General features: G+C 42.6%; 1 protein-coding gene across 1 annotated transcript in view; it reads right to left on the bottom strand.

Annotated features, from left to right (window-relative positions):
- The window catches only part of adgrv1 (adhesion G protein-coupled receptor V1), an 810,104-nt gene that overhangs the window by 621,661 nt on the left and 169,363 nt on the right, over positions 1-19,080 (bottom strand). Inside the window, exons 26-27 of the mRNA XM_068029668.1 lie at positions 14,273-14,412; positions 13,443-14,049 (exon numbers count right to left, since the gene is read on the bottom strand). Coding sequence (XP_067885769.1) covers positions 13,443-14,049; positions 14,273-14,412 — 747 coding nt within the window. The remainder of the gene's footprint in view (positions 1-13,442; positions 14,050-14,272; positions 14,413-19,080) is intronic.

Raw genomic sequence — 19,080 nt, 5'->3', positions numbered from 1 at the left:
AGCTACCTAGATTGGCATAATGCTTATTTCAAAAGTGAAAAGTTTAAAAGAATTTCCTTCTGCACTTACCTTCTCCCTTACAAAAGTACATGATTACCTATTTTCATATTAGATTAAAATATCAGTAAGAAATATAGGACCTACATATCTGTAAGTGTAGCTAAGTCTTTTATAGGCAAACACTCTCCTCTGTACTTACTACTGGTGTTCCTCCTCAAACCTTACTTGAAGCTCTGGCCACACAACTGCATACATAAAATAATCCATTGTGGTACTTCAGTGGCATGAATAGTAAAAGTACTAACAATGAAATCTGCATGCCTACTCCCTCCCTAACACAAGTAATGATGCTTTAGAAAGCAATTTGTTCCCTCACTGAATAGTCGGTAACCAAATGAAGAGTTTAAGCTGGGCATTGTGACGGTATGTGCGAATATTAGTCAGCAAAGGCTTATATAACCATTGTCATTCTCTTTTCAGCCAGAAAGTCTTTTCTTAAACAGGAGCTCGGATAAATTTAAATCATACTCTATATGAAAGACACTATTTATAAAACAAATTCAAAAGTCATCTCAGCTCCTCAGAAAAAGGGTGGATAACTTCAGCATGTACCTAGTGATCTAATGATCCAGATATTCCCATTATTATGAGAGATGGCAAGCGCACAACCACTCATAAGAACTAGGAGGAGTAGGCCATTCAGGCCCCTCAAGTCTGCCCAACCATTCAATAATCCCAGGCCCCAAACACTCCTTTCAGGTGAAGCAGCGATTTACTTGTACTTCTTTCAATGTAGTATACTGTATTCGCTGCTCACAGTGTGGTCTCCTCTACATTGGGGAGACCAAGCGCAGACTGGGTGACCGCTTTGCGGAACATCTCCGCTCAGTCCGCAAGCAGGACCCTGAGCTTCCGGTTGCTTGCCATTTCAACACTCCCCCCTGCTCTCATGCTCACATCTCTGTCCTGGGATTGCTGCAGTGTTCCAGTGAACATCAACGCAAGCTCGAGGAACAGCATCTCATCTACCGATTAGGCACACTACAGCCTGCCGGACTGAACATTGAGTTCAATAATTTCAGAGCATGACAGCCCCCCACTTTACTTTCATTTTTAGTCATTTTTAGTTATTTTTTCTTCCTTTTTTTTGCATTCCTTTTTACATTTTTTACAATCTTTTTTTGCATTTATTTCATTTCATCTTAGTTTGTTCAGTTTTCTTACCCACTGTTTTTTTTCAGGTTTGCACTTGCTGATGTTCAATATTCAGTATATTCACACCTAATCTGTACTAATGCTTTGTCTTTCAACACACCATTAACATATTGTTTGCCTTTGCTCCGTGACCTTTTGGTCAGCTATGCGGCCTGGTCCAATCTGCACCTTCTCCTTTGTTATCTCTTGCCCAACCCCCACCTCACTTGTTTATAATCTGTGACTTTTCTAATATTTGTCAGTTCCGAAGAAGGGTCACTGACCCGAAACGTTAACTCTGCTTCTCTTTCCACAGATGCTGCCAGACCTGCTGAGTGAATCCAGCATTTCTTGTTTTTGTTTCAGATTTCCAGCATCCGCAGTATTTTGCTTTTATTCAATAAGATCATGGCTGATCTTATTGTGGCCTCAACTCCACTTTCCTCCTGCCCCCATAACCCTGACTCCCCTGTAGATCAAAAATCTGTCTAACTCAGCCTTGAATATATTCAATGACTCAGCCTCCACTGCTCTCTGGGGAAGAGAATTCCAAAAGGTATGTCCCTTAGAATTGTATATACCCTTACATGTTTCATTCATTAGATATTTCGTAGAGCAGTCATCTGACATTATTAGATCTGTGAGCAGTTTCAATTAATAAACTCCTGCAAGCATGGGAAACAAAATCTGTGTTGTGGATAATGTTCTATGTCTAAATATGGATTCATGATCACTTCTTGATCATCACAGTATTAACCAATTTAGGCAAATCTAGATCAGGCACTGCACTGTACTGTGACTACAATACCAGTAATGTTCAGTCACAGGTCTTTGTGCCAAACATGCAGACTCTAATCTAATGCAATTTAGATGTGAAAACATTTGAGTCATATGAAGGTTAGAACTGTAAAATCACAAAATTAATTTCTAAGGTAGACTCGAGTAGTGTGTTAAAGAAACTTTTTACCTTTTACCAGCAGACAGGCACCTGTATGGTTTTATAAAACAAAATAATAAAAAGTAGTACTGAGACATTTCTATCTTAAATTCCTTTCTGCAAAAGTACACTTTGTAGGATAACACCATTTACTGTTCTGCTCTGACTGCTAATCTAATTTATTTCCAAAGAACTACCTAGTCACATGTTTATTTACATACAAGCTTTTATGAACCTTCAAAACTGTTACACATTATTCATTCTCTCTCAAAGCATAACCTGGTATTGATCTTCCACAGTAATATACAACATGGCACTTTTCCCTCTTGGTCAGTACTGTCGCATAACTTTTATGGAACGGAACATCCAACCACCCTCTGCCTGCATCTCTGACACAGGATAAGGTTTCAGGGTGCGGATAATTATTACAGCCTCAAAAATGTTCATGAAATAATTGCTGGAATATATGGGGTCAGTGGTAGGACGCCTAATTTCCACAGATCAGGCAGGACAAGCATCACTGCGGGTACATCTGTGGCACCCACCTATTCCTGGAAAATCTGATTGCTACCCGGTGTTCTCAAAACCCTTGTGCAAAGGAACTACTCAAGATTTGTCTGGCACAGCCCCCACACTAGCCCTGTTCCTTCCCCCCACCCCACTCCCACTATGGCAATAGCGCTCAATAACCCTTATTTCACTGGATATAGGATCATAGGAAATAGGAACAGGAGTAGGCTATCCAGCCCGTCGAGCCTGTTCCGCCATTCAAACAGATCATGGCTGATCATCTACCTCTACGCCATTTTTCCCCACTATCCCCATATCCTTTGATGTCATTAGTATCCAGAAATCTATCGATTTCTGTCTTGAACATGCTCAATGACTGAGCTTCCACAGCCCTCTGGGGTAGAGAATTCCACAGATTCATCACCCTCCGAGTAAAGAAATTCCTCCTCATCTCAGTCTTAAATGGCCTGCCCCTCATTCTGAGACTGTGTCCCCTTGTTCTCGACTCCGAAACGTCCTATCGATATCGACCCTGTAACACCCTGTAAGAATTTTTTATGTTTCATTGAGATCACCTCTCATTCTTCCAAACTCTAGAGAAAACAGGCCCAGTTTCTGCAATCGCTCCTCATAAAATAATCCCACCATCCCAGAGATTAGTCTGGTGAAGCTCCATTGCACTCCCTCTATGGCAAGTATATCCTTCCTTAGATAAGGAGACCAAAACTGTGCACAATACTCCAGGTGGGGTCTCATCAAGGCTTTATACAATAGAAATAATACATCTTTACTCCTGTACTCAGATCCTCTTACAAGGAGGCCTAGGTCTGGTAGGCTAAACTGCATTTACTTTAATGCAAGAAGCCTTACAGGTAAGGCAGATGAACTCAGAGCATGGATCGGTACATGGGATTGTGATACTATAGCTATTGCGGAAACGTGGTTGGAGGATGGGCAGGACTGACAGCTCAATGTTCCGGAGTACCGTTGCTTCCAGCGTGACAGAGGTGGAGGTAAGAGAAGAGGGGGAGTTGCACTATTGATTAGGGAGGACATTGCGACAGTACTTAGAGAGGATATCCCGGGGGGACCTTCCAGCGAGGCCATATGGGTAGAACTTAGAAATAAGAAAGGGGTGATCACTTTGATGGGATTATACTATAGGCCCCCCAATAGTCAGAGGGAATTGGAGGAGCATATATGTAGGGAAATCACAGATAGATGTAGGAATAATAGGGTTGTAATAGTAGGTGATTTTAACTTGGATAGAGAGAGAGAGTGTCATACAGCACTGAAACAGGCCCTTCAGCCCACCGAGTCTGTGCCAACCAACAACCATCCATTTATACTAATCCTATGTTAACCCCCTATTCCCTACCACATCCCCACCTTCCCTCAATTCTCCTACCACCTATCTACACTAGGGATAATTTACAATGGCCAATTTACCAAGCAACCTGCAAGTCTTTGGCCGTGGGAGGAAACTGGAGCACCCAATGGAAACCCACACGGTCACAGGGAGAACTTGCAAACGCTGCACAGGCAGTACCCAGAACCAAACCCAGGTTGCTGGAGCTGTGAGGCTACAGTACTAACCACTGCGCCACTGTCCCTAACTTCCCTAATATTGACTGGGACTGCCTTAGTGCGAAGGGATCAGATGGGGAAGAATTTGTTAAGTGTGTCCAGGATAGTTTTCTGAAGCAGTATGTGGATGGCCCTACTAGAGAAGGGGCTACACTCGACCTCCTCTTAGGAAATGAGGCTGGGCAGCTGGTTGATGTGTTAGTGGGGGAGCACTTTGGGACCAGTGACCATAACTCTATTAGCTTCAAGATAGTTATGGAAAAGGATAGGACTGGTCCTCAGGTTGAAGTCCTAAATTGGGGGAAGGCTAATTTTGATGGCATCAGATAGGAACTCTCAAAAATTGAATGGGACAGGCTGTTTACAGGTAAAGGGACATCTGGCAAGTGGGAGGCTTTTAAAAGTGAGATAGGAAGAGTTCAGGGCCAGCATGTTCCTGTTAGACTGAAGGGCAAGGCTGGCAAGTTTAGGGAACCTTGGTTGACGAGGGATATTGAGGGTCTGGTCAGGACAAAGAAGGAGGCATATGTCAGGCATAGGCAGCTGGGGTCAAGCGAGTCCCTCGAGGCGTATAAGGGATGTAGGAGTACACTTAAGAAGGAAATTAGGAGGGCGAAAAGGGGCCATGAGATTTCCCTGGCAGCTAAGATAAAGGAGAATCCCAATAGATTCTATAAGTATATTAAGAGTAAAAGGGTAGCTCAGGTGAGAGTAGGTCCCCTTAAGAATCAGTGTGGTAATCTATGTGTGGAGCCAAGGGAGATGGGTGAGGTCTTAAATGAATACTTCTCATCTGTATTTACCGTGGAGAAGGTCATGGAAGCTAGTGAGTTCAAGGGAGGGAACAGCGATATCCAAGAGCATATCAACATTACAAAGGAGGAGGTGTTGGAGGTTTTGAAGCTCATTAAGGTGGATAAATCCCCAGGGCCTGACCAGGTGTATCCTAGGATGCTATGGGAAGCAAGGGAGGAGATTGCTGGGGCCCTGGCAGAGATTTTTGTGTCATCGTTAGCCACGGGTGAGGAACTGGAAGACTGGAGAATAGCTAATGTTATGCCTTTATTTAAGAAGGGCAGCAGGGATAAGCCAGGGAACTACAGACCGGTGAGCCTTATATTAGTGGTGGGAAAGTTATTGGAAGGGATTCTGAGAGACAGGATTTACATGTATCTGGAAAGGCATGGTCTGATTAGGGATAGTCAGCATGGCTTTGAGCGTGGGAAATCATGTCTCATGAATTTGATTGAGTTTTTTGAAGAGGTGAGCAAGAGGATTGACGAGGGCAGGAGGGTGGATGTTGTCGACGTGGACTTTAGCAAGGCCTTTGACAAGGTCCCGCATGGTAGGCTGATCCGGAAGGTTCGAACACATGGGATCCAGGGTGAGCAAGCCAATTGGATACAAAATTGGCTTGGTGATAGGAGGCAGAGGGTGGTAGTGGAGGGTTGTTTCTCAGATTGGAAGCCGGTGACCAGTGGTGTGCCGCAGGGATCAGTGCTGGGCCCTCTGTTGTTTATCATATATATTAATGACTTGGATGTGAATGTCAGAAGCTTTTACCCAGGGTGGAAGAGTCAGTTACTAGGGGACATAGGTTTAAGGTGAGAGGGGCAAAGTTTAGAGGGAATGTGCGAGGCAAGTTCTTTACACAGAGGGTGGTGAGTGCCTGGAACTTGTTGCCGGGGGAGGTGGTGGAAGCAGGTACCATAGAGACGTTTAAGAGGCATCTTGACAAATACATGAATAGGATGGGAATAGAGGGATACGGACCCCGGAAGTGCAGAAGGTGTTAGTTTAGGCAGGCATCAAGATCGGCGCAGGCTTGGAGGGCCGAATGGCCTGTTCCTGTGCTGTACTGTTCTTTGTTCTTTTGTTCTTTGTAAGGGGCATGATTAGTAAGTTTGCAGATTACGTCAAAATTGGTGGTATAGTGGACAGTGAAGAAGTTTGTCTCAGGTTACAACAGGATATAGATCAACTGGGAAAGTGGGCAAGGGATTGGCAAATGGAATATAACACAGACAAGTGCGACATGATGCACTTTGGGAAGTTAAACCAGGGCAGGACATATGCAGTGAATGGCAGGGCCCTGGGGAGTGTTGTTGAGCAGAGAGACCTTGGGGTGCAAGTACATAGTTCCCTGAAAATGGCAACACAGGTCGACAGGGTGGTGAAGAAGGCATATGGCATGCTTGCCTTCATCGGCCGAGGCATTGAGTACAAGAGTTGGGACGTCATGTTACAGTTGTACATAACATTGGTTCGGCCACACTTGGAGTACTGTGTGCAGTTCTGGTCACCGCACTGCAGAAAAGATTGATTAAGCTAGAGAGGGTGCAGAAAAGATTCACAAGGATGTTGCCTGGTTTAGAGGGCTTGAGTTATAAAGAGAGATTGGATAGGCTGGGTCTGTTTTCCCTGGAGCGAAGGAGGCTGCGAGGGGACATGATCGAGGTATATATAATTATGAGAAGCATAGATAGGGTAGATAGCCAGAGTCTGTTTCCCATGGTAGGGGTGACTAAAAATGGAGGGCATAGATTTAAGGTGAGAGGGAGGAGGTTTAAAGGGGATCAAAGGGGTAAATTTTTCACACAAAGAATAGTGGGTATCTGGAATGAGCTGCCAGAGGAGGTGGTGGATGCAGGAACAGTAGCAACATTTAAGAGGCATCTGGACAGGTAGTTGAATGAGCAAGGCATAGAGGGATATAGAATTAATGTAGGCAGGTGGGATTAGTATAGATAAACATTATGGTCGGCATGGACGCGGTGGGCTGAAGGGCCTGTTTCTATGCTGTACGACGCTATGATTCTATGACTCTAACATACCATTTGCCTTCCTAATTGCTTGCTGCACCAGCATACCAGCTTTTAGCGACTCATGAACAAGGACACCCAGGTCTCTTTGGACATCAACACTTCCCAACCTCTCACCATTTAAGAAATACTCTGCCTTTTTGTTTTTTTCTACCAAAGTAGATCGCTTCACACTTAGTCACATTATATTCCACCTGCCATGTTCTTGTCCATTAACTTAGCCTGTCCAAATCCCCTTGAAGCTTCCATGCATCCTCCTCACAACTTACATTCTCACCTAGTTTTGTGTCATCTGCAAATTTGGAAATATTACAATTGTTCCCCACATCCAAATCATTTATATCGATTGGAAACAGCTGTGGCCCAAGCACTGATCCTTGCGGTACCCCACTAGTAACAGCCTGCCATCCTGAGAACGACCACTTTTTTCCTACTCTCTGCTTTCTGTCTGTTAATCAATTCTCAATCCATTGCAGCATATCACCCCCAATCCCATGTGCTCTAATTTTGTTTGCTAACCTCCTGTGTGGGGCCTTATCAAAAACCTTCTGAAAATCCAAATATACCATATCTACTGGTTCCCTCTTATCTATGCTACACGTAACATCCTCAAAAAACTCCAAAATGTTTGTCAAACATGATTTCTCTTTCACAAATCCATTGTGCCCAATCATATCATTATTTTCCAAGTGTCCAGTTATCTCATCCTTAATAATCGGTTCTCAAATTTTCCCTACTACTGACGCCAAACTAACAGGTCTGTAGTTCTCTGTTTTCTCTATCACTCCCTTCTTAAATAGTGGGGTTACATTTCCTACTTTCCAGTCTGCAGGAACCCTTCCAGAATCTACAGACTTGTGAAAGATAACCACTAACGCATCCACTATCTCTATAGCCACTTCCTTCAATATGCTGGGATGTAGCTCATCTGGTCCAGGGGATTTATCAACTTTCAATCCAATTAATTTTTCGAGTACTACCTCTTTATTGATACTATTTACTTTCAGTTCCTCATTTTTACCAATCCCTTGGTTCTCTAGTATTTCTGGGAGATTTTCTGTGTCTTCCTCCATGAAGACAGACACAAAGCAATTGTTTAATCTCTCTGCCATTTCTTCATTCTCCACCACAAACTCTCCTGTCTCTGCCGGCAATGGAATGGACCCATATTTGTCCTTGCTAATCATTTCCTTTTCACATACCTATGGAGGCTTTTACAGTGCGCCTTTTTGTTTCTAACTAGCTTACATTCATAATCTCTGTTCCCTTTCTTTATCAGTTTCTTGGTCCTCTGTTGTTGGACTCTAAATTGCTCCCAATCCTCTGGTTTATCAACTTTTTTTGGCGACCTTTTAAGTCACTTCCTTTGACCTAATGCAATCCTTAACTGCATTTGTTAGCCACAGCCGATTCACCTTTCCTGTTGGGTTTTTGCGTCTTAGAGGAATATATATTTGTTGTAAACCATGTAATACTTCTTTAAATATTAGCCATTGCCTGTCTACTGTCAAATCTTTGAATGTATTTTTCCAATCCACCATAGCCAACTTGCCCCTCATACCTTCATAGTTTCCTTTGTTCAGATTTAAGAATTGTGTCCTGCATAACTTTCCTCCACTGCCTACTGCAGTTGCACCAGGAAGTCAGCACAATTGCACAGTAAAATCTTTAATATAAAGAAAATTGCAAAAAATTATCCAAAGGCCAATTAAGGAGTCAATATTTTCTGAAAGTGGGTGAGAGAAAAATACAGGCAGAGAAAGTTGGCACCTATTGTAAAGAAAAAAACAAGTAAATATCTTTACTAGACTAATAACTGGAATGGGCAGGTTGTCTTATGAGGAAAGGTTGGACAGGCTGAATGAACTACATCTCTTACAAACTTAATCAGGAATTCTATTATATTGTGGTCACTATTTCCTACTGGCTCCTTTACAGCAAGGTTATTAATTAGCCCTTTCTCATTGCATAACGCTAAATCTAAAATACTCTGATCCCTAATATAATATAAAATAAAAACAAGAAATGCTGGAAATACTCAGCAGGTCTGGCAGCATCTGTGGGGAGAGAAGCAGAGTTAACGTTTCGGGTCAGTGACCCTTCTTCGGAACTGGCAAATATTAGAAATGTCAAAGGTTATAAGCAAGTGAGGCGGGGGTGGGGCAAGAGATAACAAAGGAAAAGGTGTAGATTGGACAAGGCCACATAGCTGACCAAAAGGTCATGGAGCAAAAGCAAACAATATGTTAATGGTGTGTTGAAAGACAAAGAATTAGTACAGATAGGGTGTTAACGGACTGAAGATTGAACAGCAGCAAGTACAAACATGAAAAAAAGCAGTGGGTAAGCAAACTGAACAAACTAAGATGAAATGAAATAAACATGCAAAAAAAATTGTAAAAAATGTAAAAAAGAAAAAATAACTAAAAATGAAAGTAAAATGAGGGGCCCATCATGCTCTGAAATTATTGAACTCAATGTTCAGTCCGGCAGGCTGTAGTGTGCCTAATCGGTAAATGAGATGCTGTTCACTGGAACACCGCAGCAATCCCAGGACAGAGATGTGAGCATGAGAGCAGGGGGGAGTGTTGAAATGACAAGCAACCGGAAGCTCAGGGTCATGCTTGCGGACTGAGCGGAGGTGCTCTGCAAAGCGTTCACCCAGTCTGTGTTCAGTCTCCCCAATGTAGAGGAGACCACATTGTGAGCAGAGAATACAGTATACTACATTGAAAGAAGTACAAGTAAATCGCTGCTTCACCTGAAAGGAGTGTTTGGGGCCTGGGATAGTGAGGAGAAAAGAGGTAAATGGGCAGGTATTACATCTCCTGCGATTGCAGGGGAAGGTGCCATGGGAAGGGGATGAGGTGGTGGGGGTAATGGAGGAGTGGACCAGGGTGTCGCGGAGGGAACGATCCCTTCGGAATGCTGATAGGGGAAGGGAGGGGAAGATGCGTTTGGTAGTGGCATCACGCTGGAGGTGGAGGAAATGGCGGAGGATGATCCTTTTGGATATGGAGGCTGATGGGGTGGAAAGTGAGGACAAGGGGAACCCTGTCACGGTTCTGGGAGGGAGGGGAAGGGGTGAGGATGGAGGTGCGGGAAATGGGCCGGACACGGTTGAGGGCCCTGTCAACAGTGGGGGGGAATCCTCGGTTGAGGAAAAAGGAGGTCATATCAGAAGCATCGTCATGGAAGGTAGCATCATCAGAGCAGATGCGTCGGAAACTGAGAAACTGGGAAAATGGAATGGAGTCCTTACAGGAGGTAGGGTGTGAAGAAGTGTAGTTGAGGTAGCTGTGGGAGTCGGTGGGCTTATAATGGATATTAGTAGACAACCTATCCCCAGAGATAGAGACAGAGGAGTCAAGGAAGGGAAGGGAAGTGTCAGAGATGGACCATGTAAAGGTGAGAGAAGGTTGGAAATTGGAAGCAAAGTTAATAAAGTTTTCCAGTTCGGGGCGGGAGCAGGAAACGGCACCGATACAGTCATCAATGTACCGGAAAAAGAGTTGGGGGAGGGGGCCTGAGTAGGACTGGATCAAAGAATGCTTGACATATCCCACAAAAAGACAGGCATAACTAGGACCCATGCAGGTACCCATAGCAACACCTTTTACTTGAAGGAAGTGAGTGGAGTTGAAGGAGAAGTTGTTCAATGTGAGAACAAGTTCAGCCAGGCGGAGGAGGGTGGAGGTGGATGGGGACTGGTTGGGTCTCTGTTCAAGGAAGAAGTGGAGAGCTCTCAACCATCCTGGTGGGGGATGGAGGTGTAGAGCGATTGGACGTCCATTGTGAAGAGGAGGTGGTTGCGACCAGGAAACTGGAAATTGTCAAAATGATGTAGGGCGTCAGAAGAGTCACGGATGTCGGTGGGAAGAGACTGGACCAGCGGAGAAAAGATAGAGTCAAGATAGAAAGAAATAAGTTGATTGGGGCAGGAGCAGGCTGACACAATGGGTCTACAGGGACAGTCCCGTTTGTGGATTTGGGGAAAGAGGTGGAAGCGGGCTGTCCGAGGTTGCGGGACTATGAGGTTGGGAGCTGTAGAGGGAAGATCTCCAGAGGAGATCCCTAGTTGGTTTTTCAACATACTGCTCCAGAAACCCCTCTCGTACACACTCCAGGAGTTCATCCTCCACAGCGTTGGTGCTGATTAGGTTTACCCAATCTTTGTGTAAATTGAATTCACCCATTATTGCAGTATTGCACGTGCTACATGCAGCTCTAATTCCTGATTTATACCGTGTCTAACATTATCACTATAGTTTTATGGCCTATAAACAACTCCCACCAATGTTTGCTGCTGCCCCTTGCTGTTTATTAACTCCACCCAAACTGATTCTACATCTTGCTCCTTCGATCTAAGATTCTCTTTCACTAATGTACAGATCTCATCTCTTATCAACAGCGCTACCCCACCTGCTTTTCCCCTCTGCCCATCCCTCCTGAATGATGAATATCCCTGAATATTCAGTTCCCAGACCTGGTCACCCAGTAACCAGGTCTCCGTAATGGCAATTAAATCATACCCATTTAACTCTGTTTGTGCCTTCAAATCATCTACCTTGTTGCAAATGCTGTGTGTATTCATTTAGACTGCCCATAACTTTGTCTTAGCATTATTCCTCATTCTGATCCTATTTGATGTTTGCCTTTGTACCAATGTGGACCACGATTTCAGGCTGTTCACGTTCCCCAGAAGAATGTCCTGCAACCGCTCTGTGACATCCTTGACCCTGGCACCGGGGAGGCAACACACCATTCTGGTGTCACATCTGTGGCTGCAGAAATACCTGTCTGTTCCTCTCACTAATAAATCCCCTATCACTATTGCCCTTCCACCCTTCTTCCTACCCTCCTGTGCAGCTGAGCCACCTATGCTGCCATGGACTTGGCTCTTGTTGCACTCCTCTTGAGGAACCCTCGCCCTCACCAGTATCCAAAATGGAATAGCAAGCGAGATCATATATTTTTAAAATCTCCCACATTGTCTACTGCCATTGATTACTTGATGGTTTAAAGCTCCCCACCAGAATAATAAAATTCCTAGCACCTAGGAATTGGTAGGAAAATAATTCTGCCCTTTGCATATCACTATAATAGGCCTACACATACACAGGCAAACCTATTGTATGAATGAGTCCAGCACAAAACTTTGAAAGTGGTGTCATAAAGCAGGGAAACAGCAGCATTGTGTCCTGCACAATTTTCCTCCCCTGCCTACTGCAATTGCACCAGGAAGTAGCACAACTGCACAGTAAAATCATTAATACAAAGAAAATTTCAATAGGTTATCCAAAGGCCCAATAAGGAGTCAATACTTTCTGAAAGTGGGTGAGAGAAAAACAAAGGCAGAGAAAGTTGGCACCAAATGTAAAAAAAAACTCAATATCTTTACTAGACTAATACCTGGAATGGGCGGGCTGTCTTATGAGGAAAGGTTGTATTGGCTAGGCTTGTATCCGCTGGAGTTTAGAAGAGTAAGAGGCGACTTGATTGAAACATATAAGATCCTGAGGGGTCTTGACAGGGTGGATGTGGAAAGAATGATTCGTCTTGTGGGAGAATCTCGAACTAGGGGTCACTGTTTAAAAATAAGGGGTAGCCCATTTAAGACAGAGATGAAGAGAAATGTTTTTTCTCAGAGGGTCGTGAGTCTTTGGAATTCTCTTCCTCAAAAGGCGGTGGAAGCAGAGTCTGAATATTTTTAAGGCAGAGGTAGATAGACTCTAAAGTTGTGGTTACAAACAGATCAGCCATGATCTTGTTGAATGGCAGAGCAGGCTCGAGGGGCCAATTGGCCTACTTCCGCTCCTAATTCGTATGTTCGTATCTTTAAACAGAAGGCTAATTTGACATCTCAGCATATTGATGTATTATGTGTATTGGAACTGGATGAACTTTCTTATCTTATAATTAAGATCAAATAACAAACCAATAACAGGGACATGCCCAATCTCAGTGCAATGTGGCACTCTGCCTTCTCAAGTTGCTCATTTGGAGAGGTGTATTCGGCTTGTGCAAGTTAACAAAGCAGGCTAAGTATATAACTTGGTTCTAGCAATTTGTATTACACAAAAATAAAGCTTTTTAGGTAGCTTAGAAAATTGCTGATTGCCATGTCACAAATGGGCTCACTTGATTACATAAGCTGCAGGTTTCTGATCTCAACTGAACACTTCTTCATGGAGGAAGAAAATCTAAAGATGAGGCAGACCAGACAAGACCTGCATGGCATCATTTACAGAGTGGCACTGACAGAGGTGTGGCAGCAGGTTTTTGTGAGGGAATGGTTAATGGTATATAGTAGAGGAAGAGAATAACTTTAAAAAAAGACTGTGAACAATAAAATAGAATAAAAATCCAATAAACTATTTTGGATTACTCACTTGGTCTGTCCTGTTCCCCTTTCAGCAGCACAACATTATGCAGCTGGACAAACACAGACTCTGGCTGCTCAGGATCTACATCATCCAGTATGGGAATGGTTACATTAGCTTCTGTTTGATTAGCTTCAAAGATTATTGACCCAGATATAGCAAGGTAATCACTTTCTTCTGTTGCCCTAGCAATGAAATATGGCAGATCAGTTGACTTTGTGTCATCCACAGTTGCGTACGTGACTATGGCAATACCCATGGATCCATTTAACCGCTCAACTGTTAGCGTCACATTCTGGTCCTCCTCTTCAACTATGATTGGCCGACTTCTTTTCGAAAATATGAACACACCATAGGGGTCATCATTAGCTAGAACTGTCAAGGTAGCATTTGTTAGACTTCCCAGGCGACCTTTGGAAACATTACTGATGTAAATCATTAACTCTTCATCCAATTCTGGAACATCATCTGAAGCCACCTGCAGTACAATGTTGGCCAAAGATTGTCCTATTTCGAATGTGACATTGCCATGGATATTGACCAAATTACTGAAAGGATCAGAGACAACATCCCAAAATAAAGTAGTCTGGGACAGGGTACCACCAGCTCGTACAACCTAAAAATTCAAACAACTTATTAAACTCATAAATTGTATAATAGATTGTCAATTTTAGAATCTTACCAATGAGTTCCACAAAGTAATGACATTACAATGTATTCTCAAATTTCACACTACAAACTAAGCATCTTACTCACCAATATATTTTTATGGTTCAACATAATTTCTATTTTCCATCTCAGATAAAATATTTAGATAATGGGCAAGATAAATTACTGACCTGTAATAAGACAATATCATGACCCCCTTCAGGTTCTGTACCATTCATATGCAAAGAGTCATTGCTGAATTGGAATGTTCCATACGCATCATCAGAGGCATCAATAATCACTATAATTTCAGATGCTATCCCAAGGCTGGCTGCAAATCAAATCAATAAAAGTGGCACTTTAATCTTTTCACTGTTTTTGGACTGTTCATGGTATCAGAAATAACTACTGATATTTATGAGATAACTTCCATTTTAAGAATGTATGAGACAGTTTTTTTTAAAATAAACGATCTTGTAACCTTTCTTTACAAGTGTGATTGGTACAGTTGGTTAAGGTACTGAGCCCAAAATTTCCAGGATTGCAGGAAGGATGGAGAAGAGATCTTGCCTCTGAGACAGGAATTCAAGGTAGAACCCAGGTCTACCAGGATTCAATCCTGTTTACAGTGCCTGTTTAAATTTTGGTGAGAACAGAGTAAATAAGCAGATCTTCCATCTGTCCTCAGATCAACAGGTTATATCAAGGGAGTTCCTGTCCTACTCCAGAAATCGTGTCCTGAAAGCCCTTAATAAGGCCTGAAGAAAACTCACAACAGCTGAGAACTGGTGTAAGTCCCAATGAGGTCTTTTGAAAGTCCTAGACATTTACCAAATGAAGATAAAGTAATCCAGAGGCCTGGACGAATAAGAAGTCAAAAACCCACCATGGCAATTTGAGAACTTGAATTTAGGTTTAAAAAAATCTGGAAAGTTAGCAAAAGGTATCAGGAAAAAAGTGACCATGAAGCCAGCAGATTGTTCTAAAAACCCAACTGATCTTTTAGGGAAGGAAACCTTACATCCATACCCAATATGGTTTGTATGTGTCTCCAATCGCACAACATGGTTGACTCTTAACTGCACTCTGAAGTGACCTAGCATGCAACACAGTGGTATCAAATCACTGGTTTGCGACTTCATCAAGGGGAAGAAACATAGCACCATCTGCTCAAGGCAACTAAGGATGGACAATAAATGCCAACCTTGCCAGCAATATCCATATCCCAGGAATGAATTTTTAAAAAGCAAAAAATTCTGTTCTGTTAACGTAAGGAATCTGGAAGGTTGCTGGTGAAGTTTTATGTTACTTGATACTTAATCATTCTTCCTCAGGGGTCCAGGAGAAATTTTGCATAACTTTTTCTCAGCAGATTAAGTTGTTCATATAGTTTTCATGATAGGGTAGCTTGTACACGGTCTAGGAAAAATAGGCTTTACATGGGTCAAATACTCTTGTTATTGTTGAATGCTTTATCATATTCTATGTATTATCTAACACTATCACTGAAAACATGATAACTTATAAAAACAATTCATTTTATTCAAAGGTGTATTTTAATGTAATGAAAACTGCCAGAAGCTAAGGTAAATCAATAGTATACATCATCCAAAAATGAAAACTGCATTTTGAAAAGAAAGCACAAAAAATAGCATTTGACAAAGAAACTGAAAAATAAGCTGAATCATCAGTACCGTATTGTGGTTGAATTGTTTACAGTTTCAATGCTGTAATACTTAATGACAATCTTTTAGTTATTCAGTAATATCAACTACTATTGCAGTTCTTCAAACTTCTCCAACAGTTTCCTCCCAAGCTCCATGCTATAACTACAACTCATCCAGAACTCTGCGGGCAACACGATTGCATGCCAAGGTCCCCACACGTGTCACTGTGTCCTTACCAAATTTTTCACAGCACACAGTGCAGTCTCCCTGCCCTACATCCTGCTTGCATCCTTTGTTCTTCCAAATCTAGCTTTCTGTATGTCCCCTCTCCTTCCAATCTAGTATCACTGGCAGATCCATCAGCCATATCGTCTGCATGCTTTGGAATTCTCTACCGAAACCACTCTGGAATTATCTTCAAGGAAATGTTCCATCTTCCACCATCTTCAAAATTTCTTTAAAACTTACCTCCTGAGCAGCATTTGGAAATCTCTCTTTCTTCATATCTGTTGCTTAGGTTTGATTCCCCCCCCTCCCCCCCACTTAGATAATTATATTATCTGACTCCTAAAAATACACCAATAATCTAAGCTGAAATAGGACTCCCACAATCTCCATTGACAAAGTTATGTCCAAAAAGCTTGGTTTCCCTTTTGTTGCAAAACACCCCTCTTGCCATCAACAATCCCTAACTTTCTATGAAGCCCATTCTATTTGAAACCTTGAATACATATCTAATATCTGCAGGGGATCTTTTAGCATCTCTATCACACTTCCAGACAGGATACAAAACACTTGATGGGCAATCTTTCTCACATCTCTGAACTTCAATCTTGCCCTTTTACATAAATGTTTTAACTTCTTTAAGTTTGTTCATTTCTTCCTGCTAAATTCTATGCATGCCATCCACCATGCTCCTCTTCCCTCTGCATGTTCAATGAGTTGAAATGAAGATTCATCATACTTACTTTTCACCCCAATTAATTCTTTCTAATGAACTCAAAACTGAAACTCCTTGCCTCCCTCTTTTTCCCTTGCTCTTACAATCTACTGGCATTTAAAACCCAAATTTGGAGTAACTTTACTACTTTTTAGTTCTGGTTGTGGATATACACATAAAACATTTACCCATCTTTACTCATCACAGATGTTCTCACATCTGCTATGTCTTTCCCGTATGCCCCGTTTATATTTCAGATTTCCAGTATTTGGAGTTCTTTTCAAATCTTGATTTGCCTCATTTTCTCTATTCCTCTTTTCAAACGCCAGGATTAATTTTTCAATCTCATTTCTGCAACCTCCCTTTCCTCTATTCCTACTTGCATCCTTCATTCTTTCAACTCTAGCCGACTGTGTGATCTTCCATTCCACTATCACTGGCAGAGCCTTCAGCCATCTCACATGCTCCCTTTACTAAACCACTTACATCTCTCCCCAACTATAAAATCGATTGCTTTAACTACATTTAGCTCTCCATTTCACTTTCTTTCATAGTGAGACAAATAATTAACATACATTAAAGAAATTAAGTCTATTCATCCGTACAATCATAGAGTCATAGACTTATACAGCACAGGAACAGGCCCATTGTGTCCGTGCCGGCCATCAAGCACCTATCTATTCTAATCCCATTTTCCAGCACTTGGCCCGTAGCCTTGTATTCTATGGTGTTTCAAGTGCTCATCTAGATACTTCTCAAATGTTGTGAGGGTTCCTGCCTCTACCACCCCTTCAGGCAATGTGTTCCAGATTCCAGCCACCCTCTGGATGAAAAAAGTTTCCTCAATCCCCTCTAAGTCTCCTGCCCCTTACTTAAATCTATGCCCCGTGATATTGACACCTCCACTAAGGGAAAAAGTTTCTTCCTATCTACCTTATCTATGCCCCTCATAATTTGAATACCTCAATCAGGTCTCCCCTCAGCCTTCTCTGCTCTAAGGAAAATAACCCTAGCCTATCCACTCTCTCTTCAAAGCTGAAATGCTCCAGCCCAGGCAACATCCTGGTGGATCTTCTCTGTACCCTCTCCAGTGCAATCACATCCTTCCTATAGCTATGGCCACCAGAACTGTACACAGTACTCCCGCTGTGGCGTAACTAGCATTTTATACAGCTCCATCATAACCTCCCTGCTCTTATATTCTATGCCTCGGCTAATAAAGGCAAATATCCCATGTGCCTTTCGAACCACCTTACCTACCTGTGCTGCTGCCTTCAGTGATATACAGACAAGTACACCAAGGTCCCTCTGACCCTTTGTACTTCCTAGGGTCCTAGCACCCATTGTATATTCCCTTGCCTTGTTAGTCCTCCCAAAATGCATCATCTTATACTTCTCAGGATTAAATTCCATTTGCCACTGCTCTGCCCATATTACCAGCCCATCTATAGCGTCCTGTAATTAAAGGCTTTCCTCCTCACTATTTACAACACCACCAATTTTCGTGTCGTCTGTGAACTTACTGATCATACCTCCTATATTCAAGTCTAAATCATTAATGTACATCACAAATAGCAAGGGTCCCAGTACCGATCCCTGCGGTACACCACTGGTCACAGGCTTCCAATCGCAAAAACAACCCTCGACCATCACCCTCTTCCTCCTGCCACTAAGCCAATTTTGGATTCAATTTGCCAAATTGCCCTGGATCCCATGGGCTCTTACCTTCATAACCAATCTCCCATGCAGGACCTTATCAAAAGCCTTACTGGAGTCCATGTAGACTACATCAACTGCTTTATCCTCATCTACATATCTAGTCACCACCTCGAAAAATTCAATCAAGTTTGTTAGACATGATCTCCCCCTGACAAAGCCATGCTGACTATCCCTGATTAATCCCTGCCTCTCCAAGTGGAGATTAATCCTGTCCCTCAGAATTTTTTCCAATAGTTTTCCTATCACTGATATTAGACTCACAGGCCTATAATTACCTGGTTTATCCCTGCTACCCTTCTTGAATAATGGTACAACATTCGCTGTCCTCCAGTTCTCTGACACCTCTCCTGTGGTCAGAGAGGATTTGAAAATTTGTGTCAGAGCCCCTGCTATCTCCTCCCTTGCCTCACATAACAGCCTGGGATACATCTCATCTGGGCGTGGGGATTTATCCACTTTTAAGCCTGCTAAAACAGCTAATACTTCCTCCCATTCAATGCTAATATGTTCAAATATGTCACAATCCCCCTCCCTGATCTCCACAACTACATTGTCCTTCTCAATAGTGAACACAGATGAAAAGTAATCATTTAAAACATCACCTATGTCCTCCGGCTCCACACACAGATTGCCATTTTGGTCCCTAATGGGCCCTACTCTTTCCCTGGTTATC

Source organism: Heterodontus francisci, chromosome 4, assembly GCF_036365525.1.
Source record: "Heterodontus francisci isolate sHetFra1 chromosome 4, sHetFra1.hap1, whole genome shotgun sequence".
NCBI lineage: Eukaryota > Metazoa > Chordata > Chondrichthyes > Heterodontiformes > Heterodontidae > Heterodontus > Heterodontus francisci.
Note: the sequence above shows the minus strand (reverse complement) of the source record. Positions and strands in the feature narration are given on the sequence as shown.